General features: G+C 44.6%; 2 protein-coding genes across 2 annotated transcripts in view; one reads left to right on the top strand and one right to left on the bottom strand.

Annotated features, from left to right (window-relative positions):
* Positions 1-7166, bottom strand: part of ACAD10 (acyl-CoA dehydrogenase family member 10) — a 101741-nt gene extending 94575 nt beyond the window's left edge. The window contains exon 1 of the mRNA XM_082259676.1: positions 7146-7166. The gene's annotated coding sequence lies outside the window, so the exon portion shown is untranslated. The remainder of the gene's footprint in view (positions 1-7145) is intronic.
* Positions 7167-7611: 445 nt separating this feature from the next.
* The window catches only part of BRAP (BRCA1 associated protein), a 134602-nt gene continuing 117540 nt past the window's right edge, over positions 7612-24673 (top strand). Inside the window, exons 1-2 of the mRNA XM_082243444.1 lie at positions 7612-7792; positions 19682-19843. Coding sequence (XP_082099570.1) covers positions 7714-7792; positions 19682-19843 — 241 coding nt within the window. The 5' untranslated portion in view covers positions 7612-7713. The remainder of the gene's footprint in view (positions 7793-19681; positions 19844-24673) is intronic.

Below are 24673 nucleotides of genomic sequence, written 5' to 3'. Positions count from 1 at the left end.
CTGGTGCTGCTGTTTGTTGTGGCGTGCTGACAAAGCTTTTCCATATTTCGGCCATGCTAACCCTGCCTTCTGAGGTGCTGGCGGTGCCCTGGTTGCGTTGACGACCTCTTCCTCCTCCTCCTCCGCCTTGTGCTTTCACTGTGGCCCCGCTGTCAGGTGGGAATGCCAGCAGCATCGCGTCTACCAGCGTGCGCTTGTACTCGCGCATCTTGCGATCGCGCTCCAGTGAGTGAATTAAGGATGGTAAGTTGTCCTTGTAACGGGGATCCAGCAGCGTGGCCACCCAGTAATCAGCACAAGTTAGAATGTGGGCAACTCGGCGGTCGTTGTGGAGACACTGCAGCATGTAATCGCTCATGTGTGCCAGGCTGCCCAGAGGCAACGAAAGGCTGTCCTCTGTGGGAGGTGTATCGTCCGTGTCCTCTGTATCCCCCCAGCCACGCACCAGTGATGGCCATGAGCTGGCCTGGGTGCCACCCTGCTGTGAACATGCTTCCATCTCCTCCTCCAGCTCCTCCTCCTCATCCTCCAGAACTGTGCCCCTGCTGGACAATTGTGTCCCTGGCGTTTGTGTGTGCAGGAACCCACCCTCGGAGCCCCTTGCGAATGACTGCCCTGAATGCCTTGGAAATGTTACCTCTTCATCCACCTCCTCATCCTGTGCCACATCCTCTTCCATCATCGCCCGAATTGTTTTTTCAAGAAGGCATAGAAGTGGGATAGTTAAGCTGAGAACGGCGTCATCGGCACTGGCCATGTTGGTGGAGTACTCAAAACAGCGCAACAAGGCACACAGGTCTCGCATGGAGGCCCAGTTACTGGTGGTGAAGTGGTGCTGTTCCGCAGAGAGACTCACGCGTGCGTGCTGCAGCTGAAACTCCACTATGGCCTGCTGCTGCTCGCACAGTCTTTGCAGCATGTGCAAGGTGGAGTTCCACCTTGTGGGCACGTCACATATGAGGCGGTGAGCGGGAAGGCCGAAGTTACGCTGCAGCGCTGACAGGCGAGCAGCAGCAGGGTGAGAACGCCGAAAGTGGGCACAGACGGCCCGCACTTTCTGCAGCAGCTCTGACATATCGGGATAGTTTTTAAGGAACCTCTGCACCACCAAATTCAGCACATGCGCCAGGCAAGGGATGTGCGTCAAACCGGCTAGGCCCAGAGCTGCTATGAGATTTCGCCCGTTATCGCACACCACCAGGCCGGGCTTGAGGCTCGCTGGCAGCAACCACTCATTTGTCTGCTGTTCCATGCTCCTCCACAACTCCTGCGCGGTGTGTTGTTTGTCCCCCAAACAGGCAAGTTTTAAAACGGCCTGCTGTCGTTTACCCCTGGCAGTGCTGAAGTTGGTGGTGAAGGTGTTACGCTGTCCGGGTGAGGAGGCGGTAGAGGACGAGGAAGCGGAGTAGGAGTTAGGAACAGGAGGCAAACTGAAGCGCCCTGCAATCCTCGGTGGTGGAAGGACATGCGCCAAATTGCTATCCGCCTCAGGCCCATCCGCCACTGCATTTACCCAGTGTGCCGTTAGGGAGATATAACGCCCCTGACCGTGCTTACTGGTCCACGTATCGGTAGTTAGGTGGACCTTGCCAGAGATGGCGTTGCGCAGTGCACACCTGATTTTTTCCCCCACTTGGTTGTGCAGGGAAGGGATGGCTTGCCTGGAAAAGTAGTGGCGGCTGGGCACGACGTACTGTGGGACAGCCACCGACATAAGGTTTTTAAAACTGTGCGTCTCCACCAGACGGAATGACAGCATTTCAAAGGCCAAGAATTTTGAAATGCTGGCATTCAGGGCCAGGGATCGCGGGTGGGTAGGGGGGTACTTCCTCTTCCTCTCAAGTGTTTGGGAGATGGAAAGCTGAACGCTTCCACGGACATTGTGGAGATGGTTGGTGACCCAGGTGGTGGTGTTGCTGACAGATCCTCTGTTTGCAGGGTGGCAGGTGCCGGTATCACTACAGATGTGGCTGGAGCTGCCGAGACTGCAGCAGAAGAGGAAGCAGGATGAGCCAGAGACGTTTCTTGGTTTTGAAGGTGTCTACTCCACTGCAGCTCGTGCTTTGCACTTTGATGCCTGATCGTGCAGGTTGTGCTCAGGTTGAGAAGGTTTATGCCTCGCTTTAGGCTCTGATTGCACAGGGTGCAAACCACTCGTGTCCTGTCATCAGCACATTTTCTAAAGAACTTCCACGCTAGAGAACTCCTTTGAGCTGACTTTGGTGCGCTCGTTCCCTTGCTGCGTTGGGCAGTAGCGGGCGTAGTGTCTAGGGCACGGCCGCTCCGCTTCTGCACCCTGCTCCCTCTTCTGCTGTGCTGGTGGCTCTGTGCGACCACCGCCTCTTCCTCCAAACTACTCAGGTCACCTGCATGACGTTAATTCCATGTGGGGTCGAGGACCTCATCGTCCTCCACATCATCTTCCACCCAGTCTTCACCCCTGCCCTCCTTGTCGGTCTCCACAATGCTGAACGCCGCAGCAGTTGGCACCTGCGTTTCGTCATCATCGGAGACGTGCTGCGATGGTCCTTGCATGTACTCATCTTGAGAAATAAGTGGTTGGGCATCGCTGCACTCAATCTCTACAACTTCTGGGGCAGGGCTAGGTGGATGGCCCTGGGAAACCCTGCTGACAAAAAGAAAAAGAGACTGCTGTATGGATTGGGGCTCAGACTGCTTGCCTGATTTCCAAGAGGGTGAGGTGAAAGACGGTTGGACATTGGCTGCAGGTGCCAACTCTGACCTTTCTGCAGTAGACTGGGTGGGAGACAATGTGAAGGAACTGGAGGCACTGTCAGCAACCCAATCTACTATCGCCTGTACTTCTTCAGGCCTCATCACGTCTAGAGGCGCATTATGCCCTACCAAATACTGCTGCAGGTTCTGTCGCCTACTCACACTTGTGGAAGGTGTTTCACTTGTGCGTGTAGCTGGCACAGATCGACCACGTCCTCTCCTTGCAACAGGAGTTCTACCAGCAGCACCACGGCCCCTATTTGACGGTCTCCTCATATTTCTGTAATTTATGATCTTGCCCTAGAAAGGTGTTTATTGAATAGTGGAAAAACACAACAACAGTATCACACGGGTGTATCGGACAGTCAAATATGCAAACTATGCCGCAATTTAATGTTTTTTACCCCAAAAGGGTGTATATTGAATAGCGGAATAGGAAAAAGGATAAAAAAACGGTGTATCTCACACGTACAAACACAGACTAGGCCCCGATTAAAAAATTTTTGTACCCTAAAGGGAGGATGAGGAAGAGGAGTAGGAGGAGTTGGGAACAGGAGGCAAACTGAAGCGCCCTGCAATCCTTGGCGGTGGAAGGAGATGCGCCAAACAAATTTAAAAGGTGTATCTTACACGTACCGATACAGACTATGCCGTAATTTAATTTTCTTACACTCCAAAAGGGTGTATATTGAATAGCGGAATAGGAAAAATGTTATAATACGGTGTATCTCACACGTACAAACACAGACTAGGCACCGACTACAATTTTTTGTACCCTAAAGGCAGGATGAGGAAGAGGAGTAGGAGGAGTTGGGAACAGGAGCCAAACTGAAGCGCCCTGCAATCCTCGGCGGTAGAAGGAGATGCGCCAAACACATTTAAAAAGGTGCATCTCACATGTACCGGTACAGACTATCCCGCAATTTAATTTTTTACACTCAAACAGGGTGTATATTGAATAGCGGAATAGGACAAATTTTACAAAACGGTGTATCTCACACGTACAAACACAATCTAGGCCCCGATTACAATTTTTTGTACCCTAAAGGCAGGATGAGGAGTAGGAGGAGTTTGGAACAGGCTGGAGGCAGACTGAAGCACCCTCAAATCCTCGGCAGTATGAGATTTGCCCCAAAAATTGGAAAGGTGTATCTCACACGTACCGACACAGACTATCCCGCAATTTAATTGTTTATACCCAAAGGTTTTGATTAAATAGCGGAATAGAAAATATGATCAAAAAAAGTGTATGTATCTCACACGTACAGAAGCACACTAGGCCCCAATTACTATTGTTTGTACCCCTAAAAGGCTGAATGAGGAGTAGGAGGAGTATGGAACAGGCAGCACCCTCAAATCTTCAGAAGTATGAGATGAACCCCAAAAACCCCAAATATCATTCAGCTCTGCTGCAGGCCACAATTTAATTTTTTTTAACCCAAGGCTGTATATTGAATAGTGGAATAGAAAAAAAGTGTATGATTTTTGAAACCACTCAATATTAGCACATGTGAACTGAACACAGCAGTGTATGATCAGTCACTCAGCACAGCACAGCTGAAGGAAAAATGCTGCACACAGTGCCCGATAGAAAAATACTTTTCTCCCTCCTCCTCAGTGGGCAAAAAAGATTGTGTTCACTGCACCCCAAAAAGATTGTGTTCACTGCACCCCAAAAAGATTGTGTTCACTGCAGCCCACACACAGCAAAATGGATGTGGACCACTGACACCTGCCTATCTCCTATCCCACACCACACAGCAATATCGATTGTAGTTTGTAGAACACACTGTCTGACCCTAAAAATCAGCAGACTCTGTCCCTAAAAGGATTGATAAGATCGTAGATCGGGTGACTGCAAACCCCCCCCCCCCCCCCACACAGCAATATCGATTGTAGTTTGTAGAACGCACTGTCTGACCCTAAAAATCAGCAGACTCTGTCCCTAAAAGGATTGAAAAGATCGTAGATCGGTCACTGCAAACCCCACCCCACACAGCAATATCGATTGTAGTTTGTAGAACACACTGACCCTAAAAATCAGCAGACTCTCTCCCTAAAATGCCTACAACTAGCCCTGCCTAACACACTCCGACCTGTCCCTCAATTCTATCCGGACACAAATGTTTTTTTTTTCCTGTCTGTCCCTAATCAGCAGCCAGCACCCCAAAAAGATTGTGTTCACTGTACCCCAAAAAGATTGTGTTCACTGCACCCCAAAAAGATTGTGTTCACTGTACCCCAAAAAGATTGTGTTCACTGTACCCCAAAAAGATTGTGTTCCCTGCAGCCCACACACAGCAAAATGGATGTGGACCACTGACACCTGCCTATCTCCTATCCCACACCACACAGCAATATCGATTGTAGTTTGTAGAACACACTGTCTGACCCTAAAAATCAGCAGACTCTGTCCCTAAAAGGATTGAAAAGATCATAGATCGGTCACTGCAAACCCCACCCCACACAGCAATATCGATTGTAGTTTGTAGAACACACTGACCCTAAAAATCAGCAGACTCTGTCCCTAAAATGCCTACAACTCGCCCTGCCTAACACACTCCGACCTGTCCCTCAATTCTATCCGGACACAAATGGTTTTTTTTTCCTGTCTGTCCCTAATCAGCAGCCAGCACGTTGATGTGTGCTCTCTCCCTGAACTAAACAGCAGAATGACGCCGCAGCGGCGCTGCCTCAAACTTATAAAGACTTGGTCACATGCTTCAGACGGCCAATCACAGCTACTGATACATTTGTAGGCATGGCTGGGATGGCTTAGGCACACCAGTTAAACGCTTGTTGATTGGCTGTTGAAAGCCCGCCATGAAAAGCGCGCCAAAGCATGCAAAACCCGGAAATAAAACAACCGAACACGGATTTTTACCTGACTATACAGTAAAGTTTTCGGGTCCGTGTTCGGGTAACAAAAATCCAATTATTCGGTACGAACACGAAAAATACAGTCCGTGTTCACTCAACCCTACCCGGAAGTGACGTATCGGAACGGGACAGAGAACCCGGACCAACAAACGCTCGATCGTGATTTTAAATGTGAGTTGGCTATTTTTTGTGTAATAAATTTCTTGAATGACTACACTATGTTGGCCCCTATCATTTACATGAGCTGGAAAAGATAAAGAGAAGCAGTAAAGAATCGCAAGTGGGAAAGATTTAGGAAGCACCCATAAGAAAGAGAAAGTGGCATAGGAGAAAGTACTGGATACCACTCAGGAGACAAGGGAGCATCCCAGAGGGAGACGAATAAAGTGGAGAGGAACAGAAACCAGAGGCACTGCTGGCTAAATAACACAGGTGTATAACTTACCTGAATGAGGTGAGCATTTTGGGCACCTAGAGGTGTATGCACTGAAGACACACAAGACACGGGGAAGGTGGAAGAAAATAGAAAGCACTACGGATCACTTTATATTATAATTTGCTGATTGGACTCTTGTATGTTTGATTGGACTACTTTATATAATTTTTTTGGAACACCTAATTTTAGCATTTAACGCCCCGAAGAAGCATATTGATTTATTCATTTATAGAAGCACGTGGTATATTAGGATTTTATATTGATGCACCTGCACTTTTTATATTAAGCACCTTATCTATTTATATGCTTTAAGGCACCTCATTTAATAATAAGGATTGATGAGGTTTTATGATATGCACAGTGGCATTTGAAATTAAGTTTACATATATCACCTAGATTTGAAGCACACAAGCACTTTATATTTTTATTCCCAATTTGGAATAGGATGTTACTTGTTTATTATACAGATATTTTTATACGGGTTTTAGTACACCTTAAAGCACATTACAACCCCCTATATATTACCTTGAACAGCTGTTTTATTTAGCACCAGCTTGAGTATATGCTGCATTGAGGTGTATTTTACCATCCTCTGTGTTAGCGCAAGAACCATACTTTATATTATATATCATCTTTGTAACAACTAAAGAAACTCCCTGCATCGCCTCTGTAACAACCAATCAGATCTTTTGTCTATGCCATCATCCTGTCATGACAGCAAGAATCTGATTGGTTGTAGGGGTGAAAAGTTTATCTGACTCCCGAGTGTTCATTATCCACACTTCATACATGACTGAGAGCTCCTCCATATCTACACCCTATGTATGGATATTGTTCAATATGGGAAAGGGGGGAGAAATTTGGGACTTTGAATGAGGAAATGACAGGGTAAGGCCATATTCCTCCATCCCTATGCATAAAAAGTCCCAATTTCATTTTGTTTTATTTATGGATATTGTTCATTGAAGTGCAGAGTGGGATCTTTTTATCCGGTTGTGTTAGTGAACTCTATATCCAGTACCTGTCTATTTCTCTCATCAGCTGCCTCTCCTGTGGTTCTCCTTCTGGTGAGAAGTGTCAGACTCTAACTCACCCTGAGCTCGGACAGCAGTGCTCTCCTCGGACTGCCTATGACAGGTCCACTACAAGCGCTCACACACTAGAGGCCAAGCAAGTCCCTCTGAGGCGGCCATTTTTCTGAAGACCACGGTCATGTGAAGCGCAGGGAGAAATGACCCAGCTGAAGTAAGAGTGACAGACGTACGTAACCGAGAAAGCGCATACCTACAGTAGATTATATAATTTGTGTATATAGTGTTTCTTCTGCTGCATAGGCTTGTATAGCTAACTAACTTATTGTTTATAAATATTTCCGCAATCATTTGTCATAAGGCAGAACGCAGGTCTATTTCCATCTCCTGGTTGTTTACATTGTTTTCCCACATCAAATATGGCGGCCGCGGATCTTTGTCAAGTCATGGTAAGTGACCAATGAAAAGTCCCAGATGGGGTCACGGGTTCCTAATTCCGGTGTTCCGTGAAAAAACGGAACACCGGACGTGCAGTTGTGAGACGTTAGAGGGAATAGTCGGAGTGTCGGGTCCCTGGTTGGTGTAGTGACTGTTCCTGTGTGCTCTCCCGGCCCATGTCTGACCACACATATGAGTGTTTCACTGGTTGTCGTCCGGCTGGAGCTTGCGGATCATTCTCCTTCTCCTGTGGGCTTCCAATATCGTGCTGGTGAGCCGGGCTGCGCCCTGTGTTGGGGGATTCCTATAGAGGGATGATACCTGTCATGGCTGCTTACCTGCTGCTCCTATTACTGAGGCTTGCCTCCTAGTAGCAGTGTGTGTCCCTAGCATGCCCTGGGTCACATTGTTCTTTCAGTGTATTGTAGTCAGACATTGTCTGCTAGGACTGTTGGCTTTTCCTTTCAGTATTTGAGGGAAACCTTTCCAAGAGTCCCGCATCCAGCACAGAATGGTATTCAACTAAAATGGAATCTATTGCAGCTTACCAATCATTAGTTGTGGCTGCATTCGTTTTCCTTTTTATAGGCTGTTTTCACCTAGCGGTCTGGTCACCACCTGAATTAGTGAGACACGGTGCTGGAGGAATAAGCACAGGAGGCACATCATGATTGGGGGGGGGGGGGGTGTTTAACCACTTTGCATCCAGGCCAATTCTGACACTTCGCTCCTACCTGTAAAAAATCTACTTTTTTTATGGTAGAAAATTACTACGCCACTTAATTATGCCACCCGCAGAAGTAATCGAGTGGTAACTAGTCACATGGATCACTTCTGCATTACAGGGAATCGCCAGCTGAAAAGATTGATACTGGGATGATGGCTTTAGATGCAGGCATCATCCTGGTAGAACCACGGAAACTTGAGGACATCCATGGACTGTCTTCTCCCTGCAAAATAATGTCATTGGCATACTAGCACAGAATGAAAGACCTACCAGAAAACTAAGCCCTCCAGCGGCGTGCTGCCAGGCCTTCCTTCCTCACCCGGCCTGCCTTCCTCACCCGGCCTGCCTTCCTCCCGTGTTCGCAGGTTGCTGCCGTATGACTGCCACGCGCCGATGACGCCACTCCCAGGAGGCACACTGTTCAAAGATAAGCACAGTGTGCCAGTGACATCGCCGGCACTGCCCCTTGAAGCCGGTGCCTCCCAGCCCTTTAAGGGGTTTGGGATACCAGGAGGCGGGGCAGGGTTTATGATCATGTGACTGCCGTGATTGGCTGCCATGACGATCACATGATCGGAAGGCTCTTGATCCCAAACGGCAATAGTGAGCTTTTCGTTAGCTGCCGGTAACTGTTCCGGGAGCACGCAGGGCTCCTGCTATCGGCACAGCTGTATTCCAAAATTCACGCAAAAATGTGGCTGCTCAGTGCCAAGGCCTACCTGCCGAGAGGCCGCATATTTGTGTATGGCCGATGCCAACGGGTTAAGTAAATATCCCTTTTAGGAGACATTTACTGTACCTTTATTATAGGCTTACCTGTAGGTATAAATAAAAAAGAAAAAAAAAACAAATTTACTACATGTTTAAGTGGTTTCTCATCCATGTAAACTGATACATTCTGCTGGAGCGCTTGTTCTGTGAAAAACAGACTTGCTGGCTGGATCACCATATGAAAATAGAAGAAGAAAAGCACAGAAAAGAAAACGAATACAGCCATCACATCTAAGAATTGGTAAGCTGCAGTATAATAAATGTTTGCTTTTGCGTTTAATACTGCTTTAAAGAGGAATCTCAGTCCCTTTTAGTTTTGACCCCACCACCTTGCGGCACCACCATTTCTATGCTGGTGCATGCGCAGATGTGCCGTAGCGCCCTGTGAGGTGCTTGACTTGCATACCTGCTTTGTTTCTATGCGTGCACAGGACCTCCATGTGCAGATGTGTCATAGGGCTTTGCTAGGATCAGAAGCTTTGTACTACATCTGTACATACACAGAGTCCGAGGGGTGTGAACATCATTCTTGCCAAAGAGAGGGAGAAGACAGAAGTTGCAGCACAAAAACTCTTCAACGTTATATATATGCAGAGGTCCTAGAACAGAACCTTGGGGGACCCTGACGGAGAAAGGAGGAGGAAGTAGAGTTGTAAGTGACACTGAAGGAACAGTGGGATAGGTAAGATGAGAACAATCGAAGAGTACAGTCATGGAGACCAAATGAGCGGCATTTTTTCAAGGAGGAGTGGTCGTCCACTGTATCAAAGGCAGCAGAGAGGTCCAGAAGAAGTAGTACAGAATAGAGTCCATTGGTTTTTGCCATTAGTAGGTAGTTTGTGAGTTTAAGGAGAGCAGTTTCTGTGGAGTGTTGAGGGTAAAATCCGGACTTAAGGGCATCGAGAAGTTTGTTCATAGTCAGATGGTCGCTCAGTCGGTTGTAGACCAATCTTTCAAGGAGTTTGGTAGAGAAGGAGAATAAGGAGATGGGGCGTAGGTTAAGATTGATGGGGTTCATTGAGGGCTTTTTAAGAATAGGGGTGACTAGCGCATGTTTTAGAAAGTTGGGGAAGATGCCAGAAGAGAGGGAGTGATTGAAAATGTGAATAAGAGAGTGTAGAATAGAGTCAGCGGGTGAGCGTACCATTTGCGAGGGAGCAGGACCCAGGGGGGCAGCTGGTTAGATGGGTGTTAGAAAAAAGTTTAGCAACCTTGTTAATACTAGCAGGGTTGAATGAGGGAAGCAATTATTGTACCTGTGGACATGGAGTGTTGAGTGATGGAGGTTTCTGCGCATTGGAGATCTCCTCACAAATTGTATCAATCTTATTTTTGAAGTGATTGGTGATCTGGACAGGGAGTGAGTTAGAGGTTGGAGGCAGTGGAGGACAGCGTAGAGTGTTATAGGTAGAGAAGAGTTGACGGGGACTGGATGATAATGTGTTTATGAGCTTGATAAAATAGGTCTGTTTGGCAGTGTGGAGGCAGGAATAGTATTTTAGGAGGGCAGATTTCTATTGGTTTAAGTCTTCTTGGGACTTAGTGTTCCGCCACAGACGCTCGAGCGATTTTGCGTTTTATGAGACTTCTGGAGTCGTCTGTTTGCCAGGGTTTTAGCGGTCAGGCCTGATTCTGCGAGTAGTGAGGGGGGCGAGCTTGTCTAGGGAGGATGACAGTGAGCTGTTGTAGACTAAAGTGGCTAGGTTGGGGCAGGACAGGGGTGAGTTTTTTTTTAGAGGTTGTCAGTAGCAGAGTAGAGAAGCAAAGTGTTGAGGTGGGGAAAGTTTCTACGGGTAACTGTTAGGCAGTTGGGGGGGGGGGGGAGGTGGAAGACAGGGAGAGAGTGAAACTAAGTGGTGATAAGAGAGTGAGTGAGGATTGTTGGAGAGGTTGCACGGAGTGCACAGATGGGAAAAGAGAAGGTCAAGGGTGTTGCCGTTGGAGTGAGTCGGAGCCTGTATCCATTGCTTCAGGTCAAGGTTAGTCCTGTGGGCCGTTAGATGACAGCAATTCTTAAGCCCCGTACACACGATCAGATTATCGAACGATCTGTCGTCCATTTTTTGTGGCATGCTAGTCTGATGTGGAAAGTGAAGAGGTTATTTTAGCACAAATTTTCCTGTACGACAGAATTCTACTCCAGAAGTGATGTCATGTGTTGGATTGCTTTGTATGCATTCTTTCGTCTCTGAGCATGCCTAGTCTTGCTCTTAAGATTTTTTTCCGTCAATCTGTACTAATCAGACGAAAATCGGACATTGTATTACGGACGACAAAAATTTTATAGCCTTCACATCAGGATTTTGTCAGCCGAAAAGTCGGAGTTGGCTGTCAAAAGCACCATACTAACAATCCGAAAATCGGCAGATCGGTCGTCAGACGAATTTTCCCTACAGATTTTCTTATCGTGTGTACGAGCCTTTGGAGAAACAGGAGAAAATAGATTAATACAATGTGGAGAGTGTCGGAGAGGGAGGTGGGTTAAGTACTTGATAGGTGCTGCATGGGACTAGGATTCCCACTCCACCTCCCTTCTGTCAACTTGGTCTGGGGGAAGGGATGCAGGCCTAACAGATTTCCTCACTAGTGTCCCGCAGGTGCCCAGCTGATTGATAATTATGAAACCACTCCCATTAGACTCCCTTTCCTACATGGATACAGACAAACACACTGGGATTTATTCAGAATAACAAAAGGTAGGAATCTGCAACAAAGTTTGTTATAATCCTTGTACATAGATCACCCAGGGGGGAGGGTCTTTTTTTTTTTTTTTTCTCTCTCTCAACAAAAGTGGAGTTTGGCTTCAAGCTTCCTCACTGTGTGTTCACCTTTCAAGCCCTGTGAGTGCTGCCTTATTTTTTGGATTTAATGTCATACTAAGTCCTTTAGATTTCCGAAAACCATATATGAGGTCAAACCTAAAGACTCAGTTTGTATGCAGTCCGGCAGGCCATTGCACCACACACTTCCAGCAAAGAAAATGGCTTCAAACATGCTTGGGATGAACATAAATCTATACGCAGACAGAAAAGGTAAAGGGAAAAAAAAATGCAAAACATGTATTAAGACACTGGGCAGACTCAATGACTACTCAGTCTTTTTTCTGCCGTCACTTTTATAGGTTTCTAGTTGAAGGTAAATCTAAAGGAAATTGAGTAAGAACATTGTATAATGGCCAGTTTTACAGGTGAAATCCAACCAGAACATTTATTTTGCTTTGTCTTGGGGTGGGTAGGGGATATAACCTTTTTTTTTTTATTTTTCTGGTCTGTGTCCTTATTAGTAGGATTTTCCAACAGAAATTGATGACAAATTTTGTAAGAGACTTCACGAAATTGGAAAAATGAATCTGGTTCATTATCTTTCTTTTCCTGGTGCCTGGTATAGAGAGGTACCATTTGTGTGTGGGGGGGGGGGGGGTAGAACTCAGCAGAAAGCTTGTCTATTTAAAATATGTGCCTTTTCCTCCAATCAGCTCTCACACAATGTTACTGCAGCCTCTCCGCTCCCTCCTCTGTGCTCCTGACAGATGACTTTTCTGCCCTTTTTATAGGGGTGTAGAGAAAAGGCTGCAGATAAACAAGTAAAATCTATGTAGGAGGATTTGTTTCCTCTGTGTATCATCTGAGGCTGTTCACTTTACTGGGTATATGTTAGTGTTTACAACCACTTTTATGTCAGCAACTACAAACACATTGGGTGTAACATCATTTTTTTTTTTTTTTCACTAAAACTTTATATCACATAGAGTTAGCTTTACTTTTGTGGGAAAAAAATTGCAAATAAAAAAGTAGTATAGCAAATACAGTTGTGACCAGTGGCGGCCGGTGTGTTGGGGGTGCAGGGGCGCCGCCCCCATCCATGCGTCCAGCCCCCTAATCTACATGCGGGGCGCCGGACGCATGGAGTTGAATGTGGCTTTTTTTTTGGTCACCAGATTAGAGCCAGAGGCTCTAATAGGATCCAGCAAAGGGTGGACCCGGGGCACAGAGCAGTGCGCCCTGAGCCCACCCATTGTGTGACAATAGCAAATTAAAATTTGCTATTGTCACACAGATCCTCCTCCTGGCCAATCAGGAAGCGTGTCCGATACGCGCTTCCTGATTGGCCGAAAGGCAAACCCCATGCCATTGGCCGAGGAGGAGCTCGGGGACTGAAGAGAAGCCGCCGATTCTCCTCTCCAGTCTGAGACGTCTCCAGGAGCCACTCCATGACCAGCCGTACCCCGGGAGCTGCAGAGGTCCGGTCGGTGGCTGTATGGAGCATTAGAGCTCCTCCGGGGATCCCAGTGGAGAAGTGAGCTGAGAAGGGCGGAGTGAATCCCCAGCAGCTGCAGCACAAATCCACATACAGCCATGGATTGCTCTGATTAGATAAGTGCACTGGTCTCGCCGGGGGGGGGGGGGGGGGGAACAAACAGACGCTTACACTAGTCACTCTGCATTGAAAGGGGGCACGATGATTTCTGCATTGAAAGGGGGCACGCTGGCATCTGTGCATTGAAAGGGGGCACGCTGGCATCTGTGCATTGAAAGGGGGCACGCTGGCATCTGTGCATTGAAAGGGGGCACGTTGGCATCTCTGGAACAAACATTTACGTGTTGGTGAGATTCTCCTTAAAGCGGAGTTCCACCCTGGATTTTTTTTTTTTTTTTTAAATACCCCCGGGACAGTCAGGGCTAGTACATTCCACAATGGCTAGCCTCTGATCTGTCCCGGGTTGCACTTACCTGTTAGGACGAATACTTACCTTGAAAACGTCTTGTCCAGCGCTGCCATCTCAGATGTGGGCAGCTTGAAGCCAGCGAGATCCCCTTCGGCGTCTTCTTCCGCCTTCATCGGTCCCACGATGCTCTGCGCCGGCCCCGACGTCACTTCCGGGTCGCGCGCGTCATCCCTCTACAGCTTCTGGGCATGCCCAGAAGCTGTTTAGAAGGGGATGATGCGCGCGACCCGGAACTGACGTCGGGGCCGGTGCAGGCGCAATGATTCCTGGGAGCTATGACGTTCAGCTCCCAGGAATCATTGCAGAGCCAGGAAGTGACGACGGGCCGCGGCCGAGGAAGGAGGAAGAAGGAAGTAAGGTAAGTATTTTTTCTTCGCTATGAGGTAAGTAAAAAAAAAAAATATGCGATTATCCATTTCTTTTTCAGGTGACCCGGAGCGAGAAGATGGAGGTAAGTATTAAATTAGGGTGGAACTCCACTTTAAGGGTTAATCACAGCTAAAGGATAAAGAAATGCAGACCCTGCGACTCTCCTCACTGCAAGTGCATCAGCTAATCAAAAATGAATAAGTCACTCCTGTTCAGAATCAGTCCGCCTGCAGAAGACATGATCTAACATTTAAACTTTTAAGTTTGTAACAAAGTTTGTTAAAATCCTTTCAGTGTACGTTGATTATTTTTTGTCAACAAGTAGAGTTACTGTTTAAAGTGGAAGTAAGCTTCCCTGCCCAACTTTTCCGCATGTAAAGCATTTTACAATCACTTACATGTAGCTGGCTTTAAAAGTATTACAAACTGCTTTGTTTAGGAGATATCGTCGATGTTTGTGCCAGTGACGTCACTCACGCACGCGTTTTGTCCCTCCCGACACACTCAGCAAGATGTCAGTCTGTGCATCTATAGCATAGCTCCATGGCGTTACAATCCCGCAAGATCCCGGTGTTGTTGAAACACCCCATGTGACCAGCTACGTCACAGGGTCTGTGAACAATAACATTCATGGTTAAAACAGAGAAGATATTTGTATGTGTATTCCTTATTGGTTTGCCAGGCTTTGTTGCAAAGGTAACGGTATACTAAAACGAGGCTTGGTCTATCTTTACTGAGCATGCACAAGATTCTGTCTTTGACAGAGAAGAAAGGGTGGAAATACAGATGAGGCTGGAATCGGAAGGCAACCGCAAACATGGCGCCGGCTTTGGCCGAAACAGATAAAAAACAAACCAAGCTGCACAAACCGTAAGACAGATCCTATTGGGCTTATTCATATCCTGGTGAGTTTAGAAATGATATACATCGTGGCCATATGATTACTGTGAATATTTCTTCAGAGTTTACTTCCTCTTTAAGAAATTGCTCTCCATTAGTTTCTTCCCCGGCTGCAAAAGTCAGGGAAAGCGACAGCAGAAACCAGAAATGACAAACTGCTTCCTGGTTTATTCTGGCCAGGTCTCCCTCCCCCCCCCCCAACCCAAGCAATAACCTTCATGCGAGTCCTGGGCCTAGAATTGGGACAGTGGAGCCCAGGAAGCATGGTGAGAAAGGGTACATTCTGGAGGTCACAGAAAGTGATCCCCAGGCTATTCAACGCTCTCATTAGAAAGCAGACAGTTGGCTTGTGAAGTGTACATGAGTTTGTGTAGAACTCCCCTGCTGCCACCGCCGTAAGACCTACGTCAGGGGCAGTAAAAGAATTAAAGTGAATTGCACCTTTTGCAAAAAATAAAATAAAGTATATAAATGCACCCATATTGCAAAAATTTACTTTTTTTTATTTATTTTTTAATTTTATTTTTTATTAGCTTTCTTTTTTTTTTTATCCATTGGACCCTGCAATTTTTGGCAACCTTGCCCATTGGATCATCGGTTCAATGCTCTGGTTCATGCAGATTCTTTCTCCAGCTCAGGTCTGTACTGAGCTACAAACCTTTACAGATTTGCTTTGAATCTAGGAGCTAAACAAGTTAGGAGCCAGTTTTTTTAAATCGGCTGCCCAGAGCCCAGAACTGCATGTCCGGGGCAACAGGCAATAGGAATTGCTCATGCCTAGTGCAAAGCGATTGCCAAGGCCAACAATTTAAAAAACAAAAAAAAAGCCTTTTTTTAGTTTGTTATAAAAATTTAGCAAAAGTAATTTTTCCTCCTTCACTGATGTTGGCTGATGAGCACTGATAGGCAGCACTGACAGGCAGCACTGACAAGCTACACTGAGGCGGCACCGCCCATCCTCTCACTGGCGGTATGGAAAGGCTGACAGATGAAGCCTTCAACTGCAACCCCAATTGTTAACCTGGGAAGGAGTTGTCAGAGGTGGACGGGTTAGTGAGAGAGCAAGCAAGGGAAGCCCTCAGCCGTGCTTTTTGCAGCCCCGCCCACCAGAGGAGGATGCGGGTTCGCACAAAGGAGCATGTATCCCACTCCAGCAGGCCGCAAAGCCTCAGCCTCCATTACCAGCTAGCCCGACCTTAGTTCACGCACCCGCAGGGGGGCGGATTTCAAATGCAGTGATGTCACTGCGCTTGTGCTTGATTGAGAACTAATGTCCCCCAGCAACTGTGACAGATGGGACTCTGTGAATGAATAATACAGCTTTGAGGCTGGAGCCAGGCACGGCTGCACTAAATTCAAATGTGACAATAGCCAACGTAGAGAAGAGGAGTTGGATCATGTTTCATGTTACACTCTAAATATGTGTGTAACATGACACTAGGTCAGAAAATTGTACTTGGCTTAAACCACTTCAGTGCTGGGCATTTTCCCCTCCTTGCTGCCCAGGCCAATTTTCAGCTTTCTGTCCTATTGCACGGTCATGCAACACTGTACCCGTAGGACATTTTTATCACTTTTTTTTTTTTTGAGACGTAGCTTTCTTTTGGTGGTATTTAATCACCACTAGTTTTTTTATTTTTTTGCTAATCAAACAAAAAAAGAAACTTATGGGGAAAAAAAAAAAAGGGAAAAAGTTTTTATTTGTTTCTGTAAAATTTAGCGAATAAGTATTTTTCTTCTTCGCTGATGAGGCTGCACTGATGATTGCTGATGCGGCTGCACTCATTGGCGCTGGTGATCAGTTGTATTCGAAGGGCACAATGATCACAATGCATGCCCCAGGGGGTGCGCAGGGGGTGTAATTCTGGGAGGAAGTCCATGGACGCCCTCCTGGAACAAGAGTTTTTCAGTTATAGTGCGGGTCTGAGGTGGTTAAAGTAAAAGTCCAGTCTAAACTTAAACCTGCTCCCACCCCAGTCTAAGCCCTATACTAACTACCCTGTAGAGGAAAGGTGTCTATACTTACCTATTCCCTGGGCGCTTTGGTCTCTTCACATGATCAGCTCCTGGGTCCAGCTTCAGGGAAGATGAGAGACAGTCTATGGATGAAGTGACCACATAGGCATTGCAGCTGTTGCCGACGATCTCTCCTCTTCACTGAAACCAGCCGCCGCTGAGAACAAAACCGAACCAAAGCTTCCAGGGAATTGGTAAATATACGCATTTTTCTTCTACAGAGTAGTTAGTATAGGACTTAGAATGGGGGCGGGAGCAGCTTTAAAGGATAAATTCACTTTTTTAGAAAAAAATGATAAATGCACAAATTATTGCTGGTAGGGGAGAGCTGTGCTGCTGAGAAAAAATTCTGTGCTTCTGCTGAATAATATGAGGATGAATTGTCCATCAGAGCTGCATCTATAGAGGTCAGGAAAGGTTTTGTTTTTAAAACAAATTTACTGCTTGTTAAAATTGTTACTATTTGAATGTCCTATACCTTGACATGGTTATTTTTAACCACTTCAATACCGGGCACTTTCACCCCCTTCCTGCCCAGGCCAATTTTCAGCTTTTAGCGCTGTTGCATTTTGAATGACAATTACGCGGTCATGCAACATTGTACCTAATCCAAATTTGTAATTTTTTTTCCCACAAATAGAGCTTTCTTTTGGTGGTATTTGGTATTTGATCACCGCAAGGTTTTTTTTTTTTGCTAAACAAATAAAAAAAGACCGAAAAGTTTGAGAAAAGAAAAAAAAAGTTTTTGTTTTATACAATTTTGTAAATAGATTCGTTTTTTTCCTGCACTGATGGGGTGGCACTAATATGCGGCACTGCTGGGCACTGATAGGCGGCACTCTTGGGCACTGGTGTTCAGCACTAATGGGCACTGATGGGCAGCACTGGTGGGCAATAATGGGCACTGGTGAGCGGCACTGATAGATGGCAATGATGGGCACTGGTGGGGAGGGCACTGGCGGGCAGCACTGAAGGGGGAGGGCACTGGCAGGCTTCTTGAGCCCTGAATGCCATCCCTGGTGTCCATGGTGAGCATCCCTGGGATCATGTTTGGGCATCCCTGGGGTCATGGGTGGGCATCCCTGGTGGCTCTAGTGGCACCCCCCCCCCCAAGGGTCTGCACTGGTCATCAATGCTCGGATTACCAGTGCAGACCCCCCCCCCCCCCGTCAGGAGAGCCGCAGATTGGCTCTCCTCTACTCGTGCCTGTCAGGCACGAACTAAGGAAAGCTGATCAACTGCTCTTCTTGTGTACTATGTGACCAGCTGTGATTGGACAGAGCTGGTCACATGGTAAAGAGCCTACGTTAATGACACGCCGGTCAGGATAATGCAACCTCCTTCCAACCGTCAATCGCCTATAGGGTGGGCGGGAGGTGGTTAAAGAGGAGCTCCAGGCTCCCCCCAAAAAAACAAGATTTAGCAGCTACAAATACTGTATCCTTATTGTATTGTGCATTGAAAGGGGGCACACTGGCATCTCTGCATTGAAGGGGGCACGCTGGTCTCTCTGCATTGAAAGGGGGCACACTATACCTTAATTACTGAAGGCCCCTTTCACACTTTTGTGACCTCAAAGTCATGCAATTTTTTACAGCGTTTTTTGCCGCAAAGCAATGCCTATTACATTTTTCTGTTTGTATTCTTATGTAAGGATACTCACCTGTCCAGGGACCCATCGATGTCCTCAACCAAGCCGATTATTTAATTGGCTTTGGGTGTAGGTACTTGCATCTCTAGTAAGGGAAACCGAAAGTGAAGCCTGGTGGGTTTACAGCCGGTTTCCTACTGCTCATGAGTGAGCCACACTGCGCCTTGTGAATAGTTATATAGTCTTCTGGGATCTGTGATGTGTCCCAGAAGACTGCAGGGGAAGGTGGGGTGAGGGGGCGCAGAACTTCCGTCATAGATTGCCATTTCGAAACCAGGTACCCACTCCCCCCCCCCCCCCCCCAAAAAAGTGCCAAATGTGGCAGTGGAAGGGAGGAGGATGCAAACAATCAGGACTTACTTTTTTGGGGGAAGTTCTGCTTTAAAAGACAAGTGTAGCCAAAGCTCTTCTATGGGTGTAACATGGTCCAAAGATGAACATAGCCTTTAAACCATGCCTTCAAGAAATAGATTTAGGCATTGCTTTTGCAGGAAAGTATGAGGAGACCTTTAGCTTGGTATAAAACATGCAGCAGAGCATAGTTTATTATCTGACATGATGTGGTACATTTTAGAACATTACCGTATCCAGCATTTCCATAAATATTCACTCATCAAGGGGCTGTTTTATCTATTTTTCCCATAGCTGAACGCAACAATATGACAAAACTGCATCTTATGTCTTATAAATAAGTGATGACACACATCAGACATTAGTATTGCCACGTCTTTCCCTTTTAAGTGGGGCACAGCACTGTCTTTCATAGTCATACAAGCAGTGATTTATGATCAGCTGAACTATCTACTCAGTGGAGTACAAAATCCAATTACTTTGAGCTGCTAAATGTGTGTGTATATGTATGTATGTATGTATGTGTGTGTAAAATATATATATATATAAAATTTTATATTCACATAGAGGTTAGTCCATTGCTGCATGCTCTATTGTTTTCTGCCTTTCCTGTAAACCACAACACATTAATATTTATATTCCTGCCTAGCCACGGAGATGTCTGATGAGGAAATTAAAGAGAAGACGTTACATGCTGCTGCAGGCTACTTGGATGGAAAGACGCCTGTGGAAAAGACAGCGATTCTGCATCAGCACATTGGGAGAAGGGAAATGACTGATGTGATAATAGAAACCATAGGTCCAAATACAGGTGAATGTCGCCATGTACATTGTTATATATTCAAACATTTCAATAGAGACCTTTTTGTAGGTGAGAATAATATGTCAGTTGATTCTTAATGGTAATCTGTTGTCATAGAAACGTAGTAGCTTCCATTGACAGCGTCTTCTAAAAAAAAAAAAAAAAAAAATCTTAAAAATCTCTACTTGCCTGGCAAGTAGAAAAAAAATCTCCTGCTTTCTGACACAATGGTTTCAATGTTCAGTAGTCATTGACCTGAAACAAGTATGCTAATAATGACGTCCAAATATTCTGATCTGCCTTCTTGTCCTTAAACAGAGACTCAGTGTATTAAAGCCACAGAACTAGACTAACCGCCACGCAACTAGCATTCATAAAAAGTGGTCAACAAAATTATTCTTATTATTATAATACTGGGTTTATATAGCACCAACAGTTTACGCATCGCTTTACAACATAAGGGTAGACAGTACAATTACAATAACATTTAATATAATAGAAATCGGAGAGCCATGCCTAAAAGAGTACTATACCTGATGATATTATAACAAGTTTAATGGTAAATATCCATATTCCCTTATATCACTTTATTATAACAAAAAGTTTATCCCAGAACTGCAACAGTATTTATCTACCTAAAGGGATTTATCCCTTTCTATATTATTTGTCTATGTAGTCTCTACTAACCTTTGCCGGCATATCTTTCCATTCTACACGTCCAGACTTCAGGGCCCTGGAAGAAACTCACTCACACCCCAGAGCATAGTGAATGGGTTACTCAATTTTAATTTCAGTCTTTGGCTCTTATATACAGTATATAAAACAGGATATATTTCCAGTCCATACATGTCATATTCCACATATAATAAAAATAGTATCATGCATAACAGAAAAGAGTCCTTTACCATAATCGTCAGCAAGAGACCCCTTAAAATATGCCTTTACATAAAGGAAACTGATATAGTTACAACAGGAAAGCTAACTCCAGAAACAACTTTTCAGAATAGCAAAATATCCTACAAACAAAAATGATCTCACAACTCCGATAACAATGGGAGGAAATTTATATCCTCAATAGCAAAAAAGTTGCAAAGGGTGAGATTTTCAGTAAAATTTAAAAGTTAAAGTAAAACTCCAACATTCAGTTAAAGTGGTAGTATACTCCACTTTTTACCTACAGGTAAGCCTATAATGGGGCCTACCTGTAGGTATAATTAATATCTCCTAAATCTGCGAGGTTTAGGAGATATTCGTCCTGCATGCAGCCGCTAAAACCAGCGGCGCATGCGCTCTGAAGGTCTGGCGGACCTTCATTGCTCTTCGCCGGATCCTTGCCGGAAAGTAACTCATGCGCGGGAGTGACGTCATCGCGGCTCCGGCCACTCAGTGCCGGAGCCGCCGAACCAGGAAGAGACGCAGAGGGAAACATGACGGCTTCCTAAGCGGTGATTGGATGACCGTGTCGGGGCTTCATTTTAAGGTCAGTATTTCATAATGAGCAAGTATGCGATGCATACTAGCTCATTATACCTTTCTCCTGCAGGGTTTTCTTTCTTAGGTAAGTATACAACCGCGTTAAGCATGACTATATACATTTAAATAAATCCTAACCATTTCCTCTCAATTGTCAGAAAGTTACAATTCTAAATCTGGCCTCCAATATGGATCATCCTGGATTGCTTTCTTTTAAATGCATTGGCCTATCTTTTATGAACATGTATAGAAACAAAAACAGTATACACATTGAATTAACATATGGCCAGATAATAATACATTAAATGAAGGTCATCTCAACTTATATCTCAATTGTATAGAAAATGTCCATGAAAAGATTAAAAAATAAAAATGATAATCTTTAAGTTAATAAAATAGTCTATAGAATTTTTTTTTTTTTTTTTTTAAAGTCTCTTATATTGAGCCTTGCAAATTACCGTAAGTTTTCCGGATTGTACAAAGTCCACGTCATTTCACTTCTCGAGTTTGTTTTCTAAAATAACTTCTAAAAGTATTCTGTTACCCATGCAGCCAGGAGAGATCCACTACCCCATAAAGACTTGCCTCTACGTATGTACAGAACTTGGCATCCACAAACAGACTGGAACTGATGTTGCAAAGAAATCATCCTTCGGTTCTTCAGGCTGGAACCTCAGATTTCTTTCTCGTGGTGTTCACTGGAACTTTCAGGCCTTGGGTTGGCATCATGGCTCATCCTCTAGGCATTCCCAGAAACGTTTCCAACAAAAGTCTTTCTCTTATATACAGTATACAAAACAGGATATATTTCTAGTCTTTACACATCATATTCTACATATAATGAAAATAGAATCATGCATAACAGGAAAGAGTCCTTTACCATAATCGTCAGCAAGAGACCCTATAAAATATGCCTTTACATAAAGGAAATCGATGTATGTACAACAGGAAAGCAAACTCCACAAACCACTTTTCAGAATAGAAAAATATCCTACAAACAAAAATGTTCTCACAACTCCGATAACAATGAGAGGAAATTTACATTTTCTTTTTTTCAATCAAGAATTTTTATTGAATTTCAAAAACGGGTGAAAAGAAAGCGGAAAATCACATCGAACAAAGTGTCATATCAGAAAATAACAACAAGGTAGAACATTTTCCAATAAAGAACATACTAGTATTCAAACAGTAGCTATAATCTTCGTACCAAAGTGCGTTTACACTACACATGTAAAGTTTAACATGGTATATTCTAACAAAGGGAGTAGAGGAGAGGTGTCAGACCACCTCAGCTCAGAACCCCTAGGGGAACAATGTCACCAAGCTGCAGGTCGCTGACTCCCCCCCTATCTCCTAGACAAGGATGAGTAGGAGTCAAATAACAATGAGCTATATTATAAGCTTCTAGTATCAGGTGTTAAATTGGTTGGCATGGCCCTATTTAACACCAGGAAATTTACATTCTCAACAGCAAAAATGTTTAAGTTGCAAAGGAAGAGATTTTTGGTAAAATGACAACATAACAGTTAAAGTAAAACTTCAACATTCAATTAAGCATGACTATTTAACATTTAATACTACACCCACACTCAGGGATTGGATCATACACCTTGACCAACTCTTTGAGATGGAAAGGGCGGTTGCTATGAAATATGAAAGAAATGATCTTTTCCACAAACTCTGGGCCAATTGGAAACTGTTCACAACCTCACAAGAATACCTGACTTTAAAATCTCCCACGTAGAGTGGAGTATTCCCATTGGAAGGCACTTCTCCCCTGATCCGTATTAGATGGCAATTTCTTTTTTGATCAGTACATCAAAGCTTTTTAGTTATGCAGTATGAGTTTACAGTTTATAACCTCCCCACATTGGAGGCTGTACACCTACCCTTATCTCCCCCCTCCCCTACCTGGACCCTTCCCCCTCAGTGTTTGTCAATCTGTTCTTTTTTCTTCTCCTCTTTCCCACTTCTTTCACTCCACTCATTAGACGGGACTCCCCTTCTTTCCCTGTCGGTGAGCTGGAGCCTTATTGTTGCTCGACTACTTCTATCCACAACACCCAATAACTTGGATTAATTCTTGATACATCAACACTTATGAATGCTTTTGCCTAATTACCACTGTTTGAAGATAAGACCTAAGTTATATGTTTGTATTGGGTTAATAGGTGGCTGGGTTACTGAGTATGTTATACTTTTGTATCTTGTTCTTTATACCTTCCCGGTATTACTTAAAACATTCTATATCCTAATGTACAAGTTTACAAATGTATGCTGAAATATTTTTATTTGTTGTATTTTCATTACTTCAATAAAGCACCTTTTTGTGTTAAAAAAAAAAAAAAAAACATTTAAATAAAGCATAATCTTAACAATGCCCATTAGAGATTACAATCTATTTACTTTTTTTTTTTTCAAATGTATAATGAAGCTGGAATAAACAACCTCTGTCTCACCAGTAGTTACTTGTTCATCCAGTAGCTGTGTACTGAAGCAGTTTACTTAGTGTCTGAGCATAATAAAAATTAAAAAAAATGATTTAGTACATTTTATGCAATACACTTTCAGTGACTTAATAACTTCCTGTTTGAGCTGACAAACCTGTTTTTGGTGTACTACAATTCCAAGCGTTGTTGTCAGCTCTGCCCGAGAAGTCCCTTAAGGGCTACAGACCACACCTATTTGTTAGATGAAGATAACAGGTGAGGTGTTCTGTAGTCTAAAAGGGACTACTCAGGCAGGGCTGAGAACACTGCTTGAGATTTTGCTGCAGAAGAGGCAGATCCAAGTTAGGATCTTATTGGATTTCAGACAGGAGTAACAGGTATTCTGCTTTACCTGCCACGCTTTTAATGCGATAAAACATGGGGAAGTGTGCATGTATTGTAGAGATTCACTTTTGTTTGAAATTTTGCCCAGCCATACACTTTAAGAAGAAACGTGAGTGGCAATGCCAGCTGACCGGTTACATTCTTAAGATTTAGGCTCATGGCTAGTTTTTCATTTGGCAGTTAAATGTTGCCTTGTTTGGCATGCGAGTAAAAGTTGAAATTATCATTCAAATATTTTGTGCTTGTTAACTCCACCTTGTTTTATCAGCAGGTGTCGTATACAAACTGGCAACATTCAGACTTTTACATAAGGTTTCAATTCTCAGAATGGAACTATTTGATTATTGGCTGAGGCAATTCAGTCTTTATTATTTGGCCATAGTAAATGATCCTGAGTGCATTCAGAAAAGAAGATTACCAATGTTCTTTAGATGATGGACTTGTTAGCTTTCTAGTCTTTTTAGAATGCCAATGGTCTTGTTATAATTGCTCAGTTTACTGAAATCCTTAAAGGGGAAGTCCACTGTAATAC

Source organism: Pelophylax lessonae (assembly GCF_965119305.1).
Source record: "Pelophylax lessonae genome assembly, chromosome: 1".
NCBI lineage: Eukaryota > Metazoa > Chordata > Amphibia > Anura > Ranidae > Pelophylax > Pelophylax lessonae.
This window is presented reverse-complemented; position numbering and strand designations above follow the sequence as displayed.